This window comes from Drosophila biarmipes, chromosome X, assembly GCF_025231255.1.
Source record: "Drosophila biarmipes strain raj3 chromosome X, RU_DBia_V1.1, whole genome shotgun sequence".
Taxonomy (NCBI): domain Eukaryota; kingdom Metazoa; phylum Arthropoda; class Insecta; order Diptera; family Drosophilidae; genus Drosophila; species Drosophila biarmipes.
The window spans coordinates 4,121,765-4,140,829 of record NC_066611.1 but is presented as its reverse complement, the minus strand read 5'-3'; the positions used below and the strand labels follow the sequence as shown (position 1 = coordinate 4,140,829).

The window sequence follows — 19,065 nt, the reverse complement described above, 5'->3', positions numbered from 1 at the left end:
AAGATCAATGTTTTCAAAGCATCGTAACTGTTAACCCTTTGGAAAAATGGTGTTGTACAACACCTTTATTTTAAAATTTCAAAAAATGCTTAAATTTTTCAATCGAACACTTGTTTGGATATCCAGAATTAAAGTGTTTAGGTAAAAAACTTAAGGAAAATTAATTGACTTCGGTTCTAAAATAACTTAAAATAGTTTTGGTTTATAATATAGAATTATTTGAACAAATAAAATAGTTTTGGAAGCAAAAATCGTTATAAAGGACGTTGCTAACGAATTTCCGAGCAAACATTTACAATACTGTTGAAACGTTAACTGAATATCATTTTTCCTTGACCGCTCTAGTAGGCTTTTTGTTAACCTTTGACAATTGAAATCTTAGCATTGCGAAGACAATTCCTAGACAGGTTGTATACGACTTCGAAATAACTTAAAGAGCGCATAAGGTAAAAGTTTCCAACGAAAAAATCCCCGAAATAAAGCGCAGTCCTTCCATCGATAAGCAGATTTTAGGGATGAAGCCTGAAGATTCAATGGCCCCGGCCCCAAAAAGGATGAAGGTGGAGGAGAACAACGCCCCGGGGACGGCCAGCCAGATGGACTGGATACAGTCCAACCCGATTTCGATCCCGGCTACGAGCTTCAACGCGATTGGCGCCCTGACCATCGAGCAAAATTTGCACCTCGCCTCGCGGGATGATATGGAAGTCTTCAAAGGCCGCCAGCTTTCCGACAGTCAGAAGGGTTTCAGACAGAGCATTTAAGGCAAATGGCATATCAATATTATTCTACAAAACTTGAAATAAAATAACTACTTAAGCTTTTGGCAATAGCTGCTAGAAACACAGGCTTAATTCCCTTGCCTCATTTAGTTATTGGATTTGTATACAAACAAGCTGCCCATAAAGATATTTCGTCTTTTAAATTAATAGGTTGATAATGGCGCCCTACATTTTCGTGGGTGCAATTAGGATGTTGTTTAAGCTTGTGCACATAACATAATTTTGTGTCATAGATTCAAAATAAAAGCTAAGCTATTGTATGTTACTCCTGAAGCTCCACTGTATTTCCAAGACAACTTCAAACTTGCCATCTCTTTCACTTTGGTTACCAGGAGGTGAAAAAAGCTAATGGGCTTTAACTAGTGGTTCTTAGCCTTGTTGGATACTCTGGGATAGGCTTGTCCTGCTCCTTATCCTTCTCCTCCCCGTCTGGAATTCGAAGTCGGTCCTTAACCTCCGCCTTTGCCCTCTCCTATCTTAAAATCAGCCGCTGGACTTTTGTGTGCTCACTGGAACCGATTTATCCTTTGCCTTGCACTCAAACTCGAACTCTCGCTCTACCAGGAAGCTTAACAAATGGGTGTCTAACAAAAATAGGTTTATTTCGCCTTAATGGGCGTCTTGGAGACAGGTTTGTGTGGCTCCTCTTCGCTGTCCTCCTCCTCCTCGGAGTCGAACTCGGAGTCATCATCGTCCTCCTCCGAATCGAAGTCCGAGTCATCCGCGTCCTCGTCGTCCTCGCCGGCGAGATTAAGCTGCTTGATCTTGTCCAGCAGCTCGTCGCGTGTGTGTGCCACCCGTTTGGCCTTCTCCTGGGTCTCCAGCTGCTGCTCATCCAGCTGCTCCTTGTCCTGCTCCTGGCCCTTCTCCTGCTTCTTGCCCTTCTTCATGTAGCGCAGGAAGGCGCGCCGCTTGCGCTCCGAGAATGACTTGACCAGCCGGTCCATCTCCGACTGCAGCTGCTGCTCCTCGCGGGGCGTGGGCTGGGGCTCCTCGATGGCCACCTCGGTGGCGCTCTTCAGGCACTTGGCGCAGGCGTTCGCCTTGACGGCGCAGTCGCGACACACCACATGGTAGGCCTTCTTCACCGTCCGCTCCTTGCAGTGGGCACAGGTCTTGGCCTGCGTCAGCGGCTTGTACTTCTTGTACTTGATCTTCCACTCGATCTGCTCCTTGCAGCGCTGGCACACCGTGGACACGTGCATCGCGTTCAGTCGCAGCTGCTGCGGCGTCTTGTCGTGCAGATCGTTTTTGAAAACATGACGGTTTGTGTACTTCTGCGCACGTGTGCGGCTCACATTGCCGCGCTGGGTGCTCATCCTCGGCTCCTTCGGCTGGCTCTGGCTGTGGACACATAGTGGGTTAGGTCTGCCCTCGGTTGGACACCTGTTTGTGCTGACTTACCTGCTTTAATTGGGCTAATACGATCACAGAAAAAGTTATTCGCGTTTTTACGTGCTAAAAAAAATATTTATTTTGACCAGTGTGACCGTTGACCGTTGCTGCGAATATGTTGAGGGATTCCACGAAATTGGCAGAACGTTCCTTGCTTTTTTAACTGGTCGCATTTTAAGCGCGCGAAATTACTTCTTGTCGTTTTTTGTGTTAATCATTTTGCATCCTTTTCCGCGAGTGAAACAAGGATGTGGACTTTTCCGAGTGGAGCGGGCTTTAGTTAATCATGGAAGATGGGTGCTTAAAGTGGTTTTTACGCCGCAATTGGCACAAGATTATCATCGAACGCATGCTAGTACGGACTGATCGCCAGACAGCCTGGGCAGCGGCTTAATAACACAAGTATGCGGCTTAATCATATTACAATTAAAACATTGTAAATATTGTTCGGAAAGCGCGTGAAACCCCTATAAAATGTAGCACCTCATTTTAATTTCATCAATTTTCTTTCACAGTGCTGCCAGACCTTCGAGAGCGTCTCACATTTCCAAGTCACCAACCCCAGTAAATGTAAATCTTTTTAGTTGCGACTCGAACCACTTACACATTAAAGTAAAACTGTATTTAACGGACTTTAAGTTTGAATTCTTGGTGACATCTCAATGTTGGACATTTTAAGATAAACACTTAAAGTTTAACAATTATTACACATTTTTATACAACTTTGACTCATTCTGCTTCGAAACTAAAAGTCGCATTTTCAACATTGTATGGGCCCTTATAATGTCGATTTCAACTAAGGCCTTTTTAAACATTATTTGACCTTCGATTTATGAAATAACTTTATTAAGCTAATCATAATTTTAATATTTATTTACAGAACCCCATGTGGCCATGCGCGACCTCAAGCAGCGCCTCTTTGACCTGCTGCGCTCCGGCGGCAACAACAACAACAACAGCAGCAGCAGCGGCGGCAACCACAACAGCAGCAGCAACACGAACAACAGCAGCAACTCGAATCCCCACAAGGCAAGTGTTCAGCAGGCACATGTGCCCGCCCAAAAGCCCAAGAAACTGCACGAGTACACGGCCGCCGACTGCAATGCGGCCTTCCTGCGGAAGTACCACGATCTCAGCATCAGCAGGGACCGGGAACTGGACAGGGAGATGGGCAGGGAAAGGGACAGGGAGCGCGAGAGGGCGGGCCCCGGTCAGGTGCAGACGCCCAATGTGATCTACTTCAATGAGAACCTGTCGATGGCCAGCAAGTACAATGTGCGGCCCTTTCCCCTCACCCGATATCCCTCGTGTCCGCTGAGCAGCTTTGGGATGTCGCAAGGAGCCGGACGGCAGGAGGGCAGTGCGGGCAGCAGCTTGGGCGAGGAGGAGGACACCGAGAGCGAGCCCTATCACTTTTGCTCCGACGAAGATCGCAGTAGTCACACGGAAACGGTTAAGATGCGCAGGCACCATGGCCTGGGCATGGATCCGTCCGTCAACGAGGACGCCGATTTGGAGGACGATCAGGCCGAGTCGCAGCTGGACTCCTTCTGCACGCTGTGCACCTCCACCTTCAGCTACAACAAGTGCTGTCGCTTCTGCGAGAACTCCCTCTGCGGCTCCAAGTGCAACTCAGAGCGAGGGTCGCACGCCAGCCGGATGAGCCGCCTCAGCCAGATCAGCAGGAACATGCCCAGTGGCTATCCCCCCGAACACGAGTTCGATCCGCACCAGAGTCAGCTGCAGCAGCACAGATTCGGGGGCAGTATGCGGGTGCTGGCCAACCACCAGTCAGCGGCCATTAGGTGAGTCAATCGTTAGCAATACATTTTGTTTAGTTTATAGGTTTTTTTGTTATTTTAACTTTCCTAGAATTATAACCCATTCAATTTTCCTGAAATATGAAATTTGTTTTTATTATTATCACTAAACTAGCCCACAATTAAGGACGATGTGTAACTATATGTTATGTAGAAGCTACAGCATCACAGGGCTAAGCTTTCCGTGATTAAATTTAAACAATTTTGTATTCCATAAATTAGATTTAAACGATTTATAAATAATTTTCTTAGCTCAAGAAAAAACTACTTCCATACAAGAAAACAGTATGGCTTGGTTTTTCTCTAATTGCCGTAATTCTTTTCGTGCCTTGTAGAGTAAAAGAGTATATTGTATTCTTCGGAAAGTATCTAACTGGTACAATAAAGTATAAATGTTATGATAGTTCATACCATAACACTAAGATCTCGGAATTAAAGCTAGAATGTTGGGATTATCATGCAGAGCCTAGGGATTCCTGCACAGCGCAAATTTGTTTTTTACAAGTGTCACGCTCACAGTTGTCTGTTGCTCAAATTTTGATGCTTACATTAATATCTAAACTGATATTGTTTGGGATTATTACCTATCGATTAGCATAAGAAAAGCTCACGTTCACAGTTGTCTCAAGTCATGAATAGTACCACCTCAACTATTATTTTGGGAGTAATAGGTAAATAATTTAGAATAGTTTTGCGTGTTCTTTTCTATTTCTTTTTCTTTTTCTTAAAGTGAGACCGAAATGTGTAAACTATTTTAAACCCATCATAATAAATTTACTTAACCAGGCGAAATATAATAAATTTACGATCGAACATTACGTTTTTCTATTTTTGAAGTTGTTTAAATTTCCAAAAGCTTTTGGTAATGAGTGTTAGCCATTGGTAGATTGTCATTATCACCAACACGTAAATCTTATTTTTTCATTGGATAATACGTACTGTGACCAATGAAAGGTACATTTTTAAGCTCTCCCAAATTAAATTTCTCTATTTTCGATTTTCGATTCCTGGGCTGGGCATTTCAAAATCCATTAAGTCGAAGCAATCGTGGTATCAATTATTACTTAAGTCTGTGATTTGCAACGCTTTATCTCCGATTTCATCAGTGCAAGCACTCGACACTCGGCATTATGGCGGATGCCGATCGATTGCAATTCGATGCACTCCGTGGCTCCGCGGAGTTCAAAGATCGAACTTGAAGTGGCCGGGCGACAAAGTAAACACGTCGTAAGGCGATGTTGCCTCATTAGAGGCGCCGCTAATGAAGTGTTTTCGTATTTCCATTAAATTGCACCGGCTAATTAGCCGTAAGCCATTGATTGATTGCATTTAAATGAGCCCCATTCTGCGCGGGACGAGGATGGAGAGCCGTGGCCCAAGAGCAACGAACGACTCAAGCCAAACAATTATGCACAAAACCTTAAACTGGCCATAAACCACCGTTAGCGACGAGGTTTCCGCGCATGACGCGCCACCAGCTTGACCATAAAAAAGCATAAATTCTATTGAATAAAATTATACCCACCGCAGCAGCAGCAGCAGCAGCAGCAGCAGCAAACAGCAGCCGCGAAGCGGCAACAAACGAAGAAACATTCCAGCATACCGAAACTACAAAGAGGCGAGCGAGAAAGAGTCTAGCAGTGTGCAAAAAGCGCATCGAAAATCAACTAAGCACAAGCGCATCACTCAAATGAGCCGGTGTTTACATCAGCGGCAGGTGTGCGTCGAAAATTAGACACACGATTCGAATACTCTTTCGGAACTATTTTACTGGATTTGTGATGTAAATCTAGAAATAGTTGGTAAATAGAGGATGACTACCTGTCCATTTAAGATACATATTAAAGAAACACTTTTAAACTTAACAACATAAATGTAGAGATACGTGAGAACAACAAACAACACTATAACATCATAATATCACATTCAAATTAATTGTTAGGAGAGTTATTATTATAATACATTTACTTATAACATACATGTATGTTGATGCTTTGTGGATTTATGTTTTACCATAAGTAATGTAAATAGACAACCTTACTAGGTATGTTTGTTGGTATAATTTGTAGCAAGTAGAAAGCAGAGAAGCTTTCCCGAATAGATGGGCTGTATTCCTGGCCTTGCGTACCTACCCCCTGGAAGAGTACACGTATAAACACATAAACATCAGCGGCTACAAGAAGGCCTGGCCGAGAGCTTTCTCGCTCGGCACTTCTTTGGGGTCCGCTGCTCTTGGCTTTTACATTTCTTCGTCGACCGCTGGCCAAGCTGGTCCAAATCTGCGTTGTATCGGCTCTTCGGCCGTCTCTTTCTCCGGCGCCTCTCTCCATCTCTTTCGCCGACTGCAACGCCATCTCTTTCGCCGATCGCCGCGCTGAAGCCTGCGACTCAAACAAGCCGCGACCATTGTTCGCTCAGCACGTGCCGCGCTCCACGAAAAAGCAGCCTTTCCCGACTCTAAATCCACCGTTTACCGCTAGCAAAACAAAAGACTTAGGCAACGAACTCGGATCAAGTTTCGAAAACGCAGTTGCAACTTTGAAAATATTTTTTTACCAGTTTCTAAACTATGCATAACAGAACACGGAGTAGTGTCTACTGGCAAACATGTGCTTTTCCTTGTGAGTGAGCGTGTGTGAGTGCATCCATCATCAATCGTTTATCACTGGAAAATCAGGTTGTTACAGCGCTCTTTAGGAAATGCCTTGCGGTAAGTTCTGAAGCTGGAGAAAAAGTGTCACGAAATACATTGCAAAATATATCAATCAAAACAACGATGTTTAACTCTTTCTTGAACTTTAAGTGTAGTTAATTATAACCATAGAATTATAGAAAATAGCATTTGTATGGTATTTCCTCTATAGCATTTGTCTATGAACACTTCTAATTTAGCAGTTGAAAGCAAGCACCGTCTGTAATATAGTTCAAAATCAAACTATTGGCCTCACCCTTAAGAACCTACAATTCTATATACATATGAGTTCCCAACATTCGCTCAAAGACCCATTTCTATAACAAACATAATATATATCAAAAAACCTTCACTATTTATAGGTCTACATTTATTGATTTGCAATTGCTTCTTGGCTGTTTATTACTATCGTATTTCCACATTGAAGACCAACTTTCTTATATAAAAACTCAAAGAACCCACCAGGCTATAAAAATCTTCCGCGCCGCGGGCCATGGCGAACGGTCTTAAAATAGTCAATCCACGGATAGTTGATGACTTTCTCCGCGGAACGCGACGTATCATTGCCCCGATTTGCCTAAGTTATACAACCCTTTGGGCTGGCTCTGATTATACGACTGGCTGCGATAATTACGACGGGTGTTGGTGTGGTAACCACCGCCTGCCGAATGCGTTTATGTGCAACGTGCCGCCGCGGCACAAGCTGCAGGCCACATGCTACTTGCTACTTGCTCCATGCCACTCGGCTCCAGAGCGTGTGCCGTGATAAATGAACGGACCTGCCTGGCCATATCCATATCTCTGGGCCCGTATCCATACCCCACATCCACTGGCGTAGAATCTCAAAAGTGGGTAATAATAAAACCGCATAAAATTGGGGTTTGTTTCGCAGTTGCACACACACACCCGATTTCCCCTTCGGAAAACTCGCTCATTATTGCACGGCCAGCGCTGAGCTCAGTAATATTTATTGCATTATATATGATACTCTGCACGGGGGGTGTTCTTCTGTGGCGATTGCATCTAATCAATTTGAGTGATATTACATAACTTAAATCCAAATTAAAGTTTGTATTATTTGTTTTCCAATTTTTTAGAATATCTTCTTTAATTCTGCATTATTTTGCTATGTATTACAGAGTGCTTCAGAGTTCGACTCGGCATAACTTTCTTTCCTTTCCGTTTCGCACTTTACTCACCATTATTTTGATTGTGCTGGCACATTTTCGGTTAATTCGATTTCAGTTTGGCTAATAATTCTGTGACTAATTCCGGGACCAGAGCCAATCCAACTGAGATTATCTTCTGGTCTGATTTTCCCTCCGATTTTCGATTTGTTTCCGTTCGTTCAACTCGCCTTACCTGCAGGCATATCGCAAGGCGATCGCAATGATTGCCAGACGCTCGTTATTTGTGGTATTATTTATTTGTGTAACTCGCGATTGCTTTAATTAGCAACGCTTTTGCTGATTTCCAAAGGAGTCGCGTCGGGTCCATCTGAAAATGAGCTGAAGCAAGCCAAAACCCAAGGAACGGCAAAACAAAAAGTGAAATTTCTGGGGAACTTGTTTGCTCCAGAGGGGCGAGTCGCCTCCCATCCTTTTGCTTTCGTTTGCTCCGACTCCAGACTCCAAGGAGCTGGCTATATAGGCACATATATATTTGTTTATATACCGACGCGGTCAACAACCGGCTGGCCGTTGCAACTTTCCACCAATGTCGATTATTAAGGCAACCGTTTACATACGACATTTTTCGCTGCATTTTCATCTTTTCCATGTTTCCCATCGCCCCGAACGGGTTTCCCACCCATCGGTGTTGTCTTGCGTGTTGTTGCGAGGTTGTCGCCAATCGTAATTGGCCATTTGTCCAAGTGCTCCCGGCCCCCGTTCGATTTGGCCAAGGCCTGCACGCATTTGGTCATTAGCAGAGCGCAGAAAGCCGCCGAGGGAGAGCCATAAATCCAGCAAGTTCATTGATGTTTGGCGTTTGCCATTTGGCGGCTCGAGGAGTGTCGTCAATCCACATGCGCACGATCCATTAAAGGTCCAAAGAGTGGTTTGAATTATGCAAAATTAATTAAATACCAATAACCTTTTTAAAATAGATTTTTTGGTTTTTAGATTTATCAATATGCATGCTTATAAGTATTACACAATCTTCTGACATATTTAGCAGTGTTTTTGATTGAAATAAAATATTAGCTTAGTAAATATATAATAAATAACAGTTTGAGAAGGGTTTTACTTACCTAACTTTGTAAAAATTAAAACAATCCTTAGGCCTTTCAGTGAAAACAAGTAAATATATGCTTATATTTATGTATTTGCAAATGGGCTTTATGAAGTGTTTAAGACACGTACCTCTTTATATATTTAAAGAGCGCTCCAAAAGGATTATAAAGCCCTCGGAGTGTTATACAACCTTCAAAACTAGAGCAGTCTCCGTCACATTTTCCCCGATTTTCCAACTCAAAGCGCTGAGTGTGTGGCTCGGTTCAAAGTTGGTGAAGGGTATTCTGCATATTCATATTTGCATTCATGTTTGCCAGGCTGTTGACTCACTTGCGCTCGCCACTCGACGGCAGGGCATTCACCGATCTCCTCCTCCCGGAGATTTCGTTTTTCTGAAGGGGCGGGGCCGGGGCAGGGGCGGCTGTAGGTGTCAGGGGGAGGGGGTCGGACCACGACCTGTCACAACTTAGGCGAGTCTTCAGGTGAACGGACAGATGCAGATGTCTCGTCTTGTGTACCCATTTGTTGCCTGCTGATTGTTGGACAAATGTTTGTTTCTCGGACTTGCCATGGCTTACTTTCACAGACGAACTTCATTTGAATCGCATGAATGAGTGATTGAATAAACTCGGTTTTGCATATGAATGACACGGGAGATTCGCCGAGAGAGATGGGAATGCATAATGGTGGAGAGGCAGAGAGAGGAACCAAGCTTTTCTGGCACTTAAAAAAATATATATTTGGTCTTCGACAGTATTCTTACATAATATTTGGGTTGTAAGCATTATCAGTAAAAATTAAAATAACTTTACATTTACTATAGCAAACCAATTAAAATACTACCCATAATCTATGTATTTCCCCCCAAGGCAGTTTATTTTCAGTTAAGTTATTTTAAGATATCCCTAAACAATTTAATAATATTTTTTTTATTTTTTTTAAACTTTTTTTATATAATTTATTATTATTTAGATTAATTGTTATTAGTAGGACTAATCTAGGATCTTTTGTTACCGGTTTCCAGGGACAATGATTATGTTATTATAAATGATTTTGTATTTATATGACATGATTATGTTATTATAAATAATTTTGTATTTATATAACATACAGATTCGAGACATTCTAATCTGCTTTCCATTTTTACTTATCACTAACAAGTCAAAAATGCTACATCTTATCTACTTTTTTTCCGTGTGAGCTTTTAAATGCCCTGATGATGTCCAAGAATTCTTAATAGATCGCCGCTCATAAAAGGTTCAATAGTTTAGCACATAGACTTTTGCTTTCTACTTTTCCTCTTCCCTTTCTCTCTCCTCTGCCAAATCGCACACACGAAAGTGAAAACTGGCCGCTTCTCGATTCTCGGCCGTTTGAAAATTTGAATTTGAATTGACGGAAGGGGCGAAAAATAAGTTACTGTGCGATGGGATTTCTTGAATCTTTTCTGTCGCATCCGATGGATAGATGAAAACGAAGCGTTTACCGTTAGATCGAAGGCTAGCGGGCTGTTCTGCTTTTGATGGCCAGAAATATAAACAAAAGATATTAAAACAAAAGGGCGAAAAGTAAAAGTAAGCGAGTTGGGGTCGCAAAGTTCGAGCATCGGAAGTTGAGGAATTTGGCGGGGGAAGAAATTCAATTTACAGAAGTTCTATATCTAAATATTATTTTGACATTTTATTGACAGGTAACTTGTATATATTTTAATAAAGTTTTCTTCGTTACATTCGATATTTGATACCCACCACTAGATAGTCATATTCAAGTTTTCAGAATTTATTGATTTTTTATATGTTGAAATCCCTTCTTGTTCAGTCTAGTTATAGATGGATGTTCTTTATACCAGTATGGTTCTTAAAGCTTGTAAAATGATTAGCCTTTTTAAAACGGCAGCTAGAATTTCCTTCAACTAAATCACATTAAAAGTTAAATATCAGCCGTAATTCGCAGTGCTTTTCCTACTAACATGCTTTAAAACTCCCGAAAAATTGACCCAATTGTGATGTATTGCGCAATTACCCAAAATTCGTAATTAAATGGATCAAATCCGAATAGCAGTGGCAACACATTACATTTTCTTCTTTCGCTTTTATTGCCCCACCACACTGCTATTAAGGCTTTTGTCGGTGCTGCGAGTGGTGCTTTCTGTGTTCACTTCCCATCCGCCGAGTGGGGCACACAGTTGCCCACCGAACAAACTGTTTTCCAGCGCGCCCAAAAGAAATTATATTTCTTTTTTATGGTTTTACCCTTCAAAATCACTGGAGCATTAGTCCGCTGGTGATTTCGGGTGTTTTGGTTTGTTTTTTTTCGGATTTGGAAAATATTTATTCAAGACACACTTTGCAGTGGGTCAGAAATATTAATTTGCAGGTAAATTAGATGTTCTTTAGGACTTATTTGCGTTGGTTTCGATTATTATACAACAGTAGATAAAGACTTTACTGCACTCGGAAGCAAAATTATAATATGAATACATGGCTAAGCTTTTAATGCACTGAAAGAAACACAATCTTTTACGTTTCTTAAATGTTTAGATTCCTTAGACTTATGTACCTTACTTTAAAATTAGTTGTTTAAAGTTTTGGAGCGAAATAAACATAATATAATAATGTAGGATAGGTTTTTTCTCAGGAACTGCTTGCTTAAGTTTTTATTTTAAAGCTAAAATAAAAAGTTTTTTATTGATAGAGTCATTTGTTCTTTGTAATAATATTTGATGTTTTGGTTTGTTTATTTTAAAACACATTTTGCAGTGGCTCAGAATAATAAATTTATAGTTAAATGAGGATATTCTTTAGGAGTTTTTGGCGTTGGTTTCGATTATTATAAAATAGTAGATAAAGACTACTGCACTAGGAAGCAAAATTATAATATGAATATATGGCTAAGCTTTTAATGCACTGAAAGAAACACAATCTTTTACGTTTCTTAAATGTTTAGATTCCTTAGACTTATGTACCTTACTTTAAAATTAGTTGTTTAAAGTTTTGGAGCGAAATAAACATAATATAATAATGTAGGATAGGTTTTTTCTCAGGAACTGCTTGCTTAAGTTTTTATTTTAAAGCTAAAATAAAAAGTTTTTTATTGATAGAGTCATTTGTTCTTTGTAATAATATTTGATGTTTTGGTTTGTTTATTTTAAAACACATTTTGCAGTGGCTCAGAATAATAAATTTATAGTTAAATGAGGATATTCTTTAGGAGTTTTTGGCGTTGGTTTCGATTATTATACAATAGTAGATAAAGACTACTGCACTAGGAAGCAAAATTATAATATGAATATATGGCTAAGCTTTTAATGCACTGAAAGAAACACAATCTTTTACGTTTCTTAAATGTTTAGATTCCTTAGACTTATGTACCTTACTTTAAAATTAGTTGTTTAAAGTTTTGGAGCGAAATAAACATAATATAATAATGTAGGATAGGTATTTTCTCAGAAATTGTTTGCTTTAGTTTTTATTTTAAGGCTAAATTAAAAAATATTGGATTAAAATGAGTATCTACCAATAGTCATTTGGCCTTTGTAATAATATTTCACAATATTTTTGATCATTATTTGGCATTTTCTCCCAGAGAAATCTGTTAAAACAATATTGTTTAATTTCTTGCGGAGATTGAGGACAATAATTTATTAGATATAGAGTTACATGCCAACGGTTCTGTGTTGGTCAATGGCTTACTTGGTGTATGCTAATTTATGGGGCTAAAAGCACACTCCTTGCGCAATTTTCGCCGAGTGCCCACGGGCAATGTGAGCCAAGAGTAAATACAATAAATATACTATTGATATGGGATGTGTGTCACACCACTTTGACGGACTGAATGGCTGCGATTTGGCCAACCTTCGGCCAGATGTGAATTTGAATTTGAATGCGAGATACGTGAAATGCGGATGGACCTCCACCATAATGTGCTCTGTTATATTTGCATTATAACTACGACTACGACTCCGCCGAACCCCCAATGACAGCCTTTCTAACTCACCTAATGGCTCCCATCTCTGGCGTTTTTATTTTTATTTTCATTTTCATTTTCATTGCCCTTTGTGGGTCGCAAGGCCCAGAGGGCAAGATATTACGCAGAGTTTGAGGCTGAGCCCGATAACTACGGGTTTTCGGGGGGCTGAAAGCCACGTAATGTTCGTATGACACCCGCAGTCTGAACGCCATTGAACCAGAAATCATGAAAACTCTTCACGCCGTTTGCACACACTGCTCATGACTCACACAGGTGGAAAGACGGGGGAAATCGCAGGTGGAGTTGCCCAATTGCCACTCAAGAAGCTGCAGGTCCGCCCTCCAATTCGTTTATTTTCGCCACGCTTGAGTTGGGCCCGTTCTAGGGGCACAGACTCTATAATATAGCTCCACCTAGTATAGAACATAATTGATATTTGGCGTGCCTCGCGTTCGAAGAGCACTTCATGTGGAAAATGCCTAGAAGGCAATGAAAACTCCAATTGCTAGTCGGATGTTTTGCAATTTAATTGCCTGCTCTCTATGGAAGTTCCATCGATGCAAAATTAAATTAGCTGGAATTAAGAATAATAAAATACATATTATTAATTATATTTTTAGATATATGCAAGTATAACATATAATTATATCTCTTGTTTATTTAACTTCCCCTTTCAAACATTTGCATATATTGTTGTAAGGTCTAGATGAATATTACCTATTAAATTGTTCGTAAGGCTGTGAGAACATTTTTGTTGATCTGGTAAATATAAAGCTTTTTAAAATAATACAAAAATGTACTATGGACTTTAGAGGAATCGTGAGAGCCGGGTTACTTTATATAGTTCCCATATCTTTACCATAAAAGGCCCGATTCGTGTTAGTTACCCGATTGTTGGTTAATTTCGTGCCACAATGCCAATGGCCCGATGCTGTCAATTAGCCGACAATAGAATTGTGAACTCCAATTGTTGGATGCCCGGCAACAGCGGCGATAATTTCAACAACGATGGAGTTTAGTTAATATTATTATGCCCGTAGTTGTTGTTGACGCGTGCGCAGCCAAGTGAAGCGACGTCGGCGCCGACGCCGGCAGAGGGTTGCCCCAGAGCAGGGTTGACATGGCAGTGAGCGTGAAAAATAAATAAATAATACAATCAAGGGGGGCAGCTAAGCCCGCGATTCCTCGATGTTGAGCAAACATTTGTAGTACACAGGGAATAAATGGGTACTAACATCAGGATCAATTGGGTGCTTTAGACTACACTCAAAAAGGTGAGATCCCTAGGTTTTAGAAAATTGTTTGAGAAAACAGGAATTTTAATTAAACATTACTAAAAATACCAAAAAGCTGTACTAATAAGGTTACTTAATATTTTTTAAAATTCAAATTGTGTAAAAAACATATTGTACTTGAAAAAATGTTAGCACCTTAAAATGTCTTCAACAGAAAATGTTTATTTAAGCTCCTTAGGAAATACCCCTGCTCGTTCTCTGCCGCCTCACAAACAGTGTACAGCAGAGGACGGCACACACAAATCGAAAAGTTGCTTCGTGAAAATTAAAATTCAGCTAATAAATATTTCATATTAAACAAGCTATAATAGGTAATGTAAAATGGAGATTAAAAACAAAAAATTTAAAATGTAACTTTAAGTTTTTCCTGTACGAAGACAACCTAATTAAACTTCAAAGTTTCTTCCCGTGTAACAGCAGCAATAAGCTGCAAAATCAGCAACAAAGCAGCAACACTAACAGCTAACAACACCAACAAAACAGCCCATAATCACAATAACAATAACAATAACAGAAAACAGAAAACTCTTAATCATGAGTGGCGTTCGCTGGCAGCGCAGTTGGCGCAACGTTTTTGCATAGGAATCGGCTGCGGATTCGGAGCTTGTGTATTTTTTTGGCCAGCCAACATTTGCGTGGCCGGCGTCACGGAGCGCGGACGCGACAAACGCGACATTGCCGAGCGGAAACCGGAAAACGAGCGGGTTTGGGCCAACTAAAAAGCCAGAAGAAAGAACTTTCGGGGTGGGAACGAACATACATACACACATTCGCAGAGCCACAACAAAAAAGAACAGAATCCGATGGCCAGTTGTGCGCCGGTGATCGTGTGGAACGGTGCTCAGTTTACGGCCAGCAGCAGGGAACTGGAGCAGCTGCGTCGGGACTACGGTCTGGATGCCCGGATGTTGGAGGCCACGCTGGTGCCGCGATACAAACGCCACAAGCCGCAGGCAGCGGCCCGGAATGATCACGTCAGGGTCACCAAGGAGCAGCAATCGGATTGGATTCTGAAGCAGGACCGCAGCACCAACGTCAGCCAGGTGAACTTCCATCCCTGGGCTGGTGCCCACTTCGACTTGGTGCCCTGGCGTCGGACCCGATCGGCTCTGGACCTCACCTCCGTCGCGGACTACAATCACGGCCTGGTAGACCCCAAGTCGCTCAAGGGTCTGGAGAAATTGGAGCTGAGGCAGCAGCGCAGGAGGCTGCAGCGCGCCAGGTCCACGCATCAGGGCCTCCGCAGACTGGTCCGCGTGCGCCTGATCTTCTCCATCGAACTGCGGCACAAGCGGATGGAGGTCCTGCGGAAGAGTGCCCTGCCCATCAGGGTCTTCGAGCAGCGGTTCGCCCTCTCCGAGAACGAGAGCGCCGCCTACGAGCGCATCCTGCTGGACGCCAATGCGGGCGTGGACCAGCATGTGGGCTACTTTAGCCGGAGGCAGATGGCCAACCAGGAGGCCAACGAGGAGCTGGTGGTGGACTTTGCCAGCGAAACGGAGGAGGCGGATGACAGGCCGGAGGAGAAGGAGCGGCAGGAGCCGGAGGAGGCCCAGTACGCCACAATAGCCTCGCCGGAAAAGGGAGGCAGTGCAGCAGCGCCGGCCAAGGAATCCGGCCAGGTGCCATGCGTCAAGTGCCGCGACATTGCCATCAAATTGAGGTAAAAGAAATCGCCACAAACAAATCGGCAAACCAGAACACAAATTAAGCATATAAATAGACGCGCGCCAAAGTCAATTAGTCACAGTGGGGTGTCGATAAGAAGCCCAATTCAAATGTGGACGAATACTGAAAAATATGAAATTGCAGTGAAAACTATTTTCACATTTTTTTGAGAGTGCAACAAAGTTAATGTGGAAATTCTAGTCGCCTGCCACGGTATAATGCTTATTAATTGTGAATCAAGTTCTTGAATTGTTCTTTTAAAGCTTAAAGTTTTTCAAAATTGCTATGTTTAAACCAAAGAAAACATTTGTTTTAAAAGCTATAATTTTAAATTGACAGCAACCTTTAACGATTTTTTAGTTCTACCATCAAAACGCTTCTAAAAACGAGGGACTGGTCCGCCATTTAGCCATGTTTCTATTGATTAATCTATCTATCTAACGCATTTTGTGCGAACTATTGGCCAGCTCCCATCGAGAAGCCCATGCAAATTTCCCACCAACTTTCCGGCTTTCCCATTCCACAAAAACCCACAGATCTCTTTGGGTATAATTTCTTAAATGATTATTTTCTTCCGCTCTCTGTTCTTCCACCTTTTCCGAGCTTTCGACTCGGACAATCCCCTTCCTCTCCAATACATCTTCACTCGGGTACCAACATAACTACATAATCGATTTATGAATATGTGCGGACTGAGTGTGCTTAAATGTAAAATGCCTGGAATATATTATAATCTATACTTCAATATAAAAATGTACCATAATCACACAGATTTAAGATTTTAAAATCAGTTAAAATGCCCTTTACCCGAAATCAATTTATTATATTGTGCCATTGAAAGTGTATTAATTTTGCTGCTTAAATTACTGTTTTGTTCGCTCGGCTGCGTTTGCCATACTTATAACTATCTTAACCCAAAATATATTGTATATAAAAGCATTGAGCAGACACATTTTTCGAATAGCTGCACGAAGCAGTAATAAATTCGTTTAAAATGCCACTCAACTAAGTTACCTATTGATCAGGGAATGCATTTATGTGATTTTTCATGCTTTCAAATTTAGGGAATTTAATAATGATTAAAATAGTATTTGTTCGCTTTTCTAATTATATCACCAGCCAGAGATCAGCTGGTGCGCACCTCTTAACACCCTTAAAGATCGTAATTTTCCTAACCCCCTTTGCCACTTTGGTTGACCAACTGGCCCGCAATGCTGTTGCCAAATCGCTTATTTCACTTTTTTCTCAGCCGAATGTTAGTGGGTTTTGTCGGATTTGTTTAGCTTTGTTGGCTCTGCGGTTTCTGTGGCTTTTCTGGGGTTTCGTGGGTTTGTGGCACCTGCCCTGTTTTGTTGACACCTGCTACCGGCCCGCTTCCATTTTTCATTCGCCATTCGACGATGCCACCGTTGATGCAATAAACTGGAAGAAAGTGTCGTCTTCGCGGCTTTCTGTTTCTTTATGTTGCGACAGGCGGAAAGCAGCGACAAACGAGATTCGGCCACAAGTGCCCGGTGTTTCGCATTTCAATGCTGCCGGCGTCGGTTCTCAGCTTTCAATTAATTTGTCGCCGTGCGTATTGTTTCCTTTGGCTCAGATTATGACTATCATCATGGTTGTTTGTTGCCGCGGAAACGGCAATCAGGTGAGTCAGCAGCAGACTTGACCTGGTTTAGTGGTTCGGAAAAGGGCACCCAGTGAATCCAAGTGCAGCCCGTCTTCGGCTGCCGACAGATGCGATCAAAATTAATTGCCAGCACTTCCCCAGGCCAATTAATTAATCGCGAGGTGTGCCCAAGTGGCTATCAAGGGAACAAATCATTTTGCTACGTTTAAGCAAACAAAAATCAAAATTGTTTTGCCCAGGCTATTTTAGGTGGAACACAGTTCCCAGCAGATTTACTGAACCCATTAAGGGCAAAAATGAAGTTGAACTTCGATTTTTGCCTGCATCAAGAACCTTATTTATCGATTTTCAAACTAAAGTATGTTTATTGCTAACAAAAGCTCAGGATCTTCAAATTATATAATTGTTTATTGTTGGGAAAAGTTAACTCTTCTTTATGTTGAATATTAAGTTATATATTATCCTAAGGTAGTCTTAAAAATTGAAATATTAACTTAAGAAACTCCTTTTAAAAAAATAAGTTTTAAACTCCAAATTATATAAGTTTAAGTGTACTTTTAAAATCTACCCCACGAAAACATCGTTTTTTCTTCAAGTTTGTGTCTTGAGTCTTTCGTTTTGCCTTCGGAAAAATAGACTATAATTTTTGTTAGAGCAAAGCCCAAAAGTATGCACTATTTTTTAAAGCAACCTAAACAGTTTTAAAATATTTATGACAAACATTAAAATACAATTTCACTAGTTCTTAAAAAATGTTTTTAGTTTTTAATTTGGTAAGGTATGCATTTATTTATGTATTGAAAATTGAACCCTATGATTTTATTGCAGCTTTAAGCTACTTTTATAATATTTAATATTTAATTTTATCAATTAAGTAAGTTACTTATTTTAATGCTGTTACATAAATATACAAGTTTTAACTGTTTTTTCTTGCCCTTTGCAGAACCATAAACGATTATGCGCTCAATTCGAATCTGCACCTGAACCACAGCAACAAACTAAGCAATCTGCAGCACAGCAACAAGCTCCTGCACAGCAGCCAAAACCACAGCGGCAACATCAATCCGAGCAGAATGCACGCCCACCAGCTGGACTCCTACCTGGGCGGAGTGGGCGGTATGATGAACCTGGGCAGCATGGCCCAGATGGGCCAGATGCACCATCCGGGGAGCGTTTCGGGCAGCGAAAGACCCAACGGAGGAGCTCTGGCCCTCCACTACGCCGCCGCTCGCGGCTGCCTCGACTGCGTCCAACTGCTGGTCGCCGCATCCGTGGATATTTGGTAAGTGGACGAGCACCTGTCCCCAAGTCATCGTATGATGGCCAAAAGTTGCATCGCGATTTCAGCGCGGGGTGAAAGCTTTTTAGCCGTTCTTTGTGTTTATGTGTCGGGGAAATCGATCGACGATCGACGGCGGGCTCCACTTTGTGTTTTATTATTTCCCCACCTGTCTGCATTTCCATTCGATGCGGTTTCTTTCCATTTGCTGGCGACAATTATTCTCATTAGGGGTTTCTTATCTGATTCGATAAGTGCTAGAGCCAAAACAAGTGGCATGTTATTTGTGGAAATTAACGCAACC

General features: G+C 41.6%; 2 protein-coding genes across 6 annotated transcripts in view; one reads left to right on the top strand and one right to left on the bottom strand.

Annotated features, from left to right (window-relative positions):
- LOC108033073 (espin) overlaps positions 1-19,065 on the top strand; it is a 53,794-nt gene that overhangs the window by 13,699 nt on the left and 21,030 nt on the right. Inside the window, exons 1-3 of one of the 5 annotated variants that reach the window (XM_044093654.2) lie at positions 2,515-2,579; positions 3,058-3,982; positions 18,426-18,764. In XM_044093654.2, coding sequence (XP_043949589.1) covers positions 3,072-3,982; positions 18,426-18,764 — 1,250 coding nt within the window. In that variant the 5' untranslated portion in view covers positions 2,515-2,579; positions 3,058-3,071. Of the gene's footprint in view, positions 1-2,514; positions 2,580-2,954; positions 3,983-6,327; positions 6,708-14,855; positions 15,851-18,425; positions 18,765-19,065 lie in introns of those variants that run through there. The other 4 variants (XM_044093655.2, XM_044093656.2, XM_044093660.2 and 1 more) reach the window with 4 other exon arrangements.
- Positions 1,366-2,319, bottom strand: LOC108033072 (uncharacterized protein C9orf85 homolog). The gene is made up of 2 exons (XM_017107240.3): positions 2,187-2,319; positions 1,366-2,126 (listed from the first exon to the last, which is right to left on the bottom strand). Exon 2 carries the CDS (start codon positions 2,099-2,101, stop codon positions 1,382-1,384), a length of 720 nt encoding a protein of 239 aa, XP_016962729.1. The 5' UTR covers positions 2,102-2,126; positions 2,187-2,319; the 3' UTR covers positions 1,366-1,381.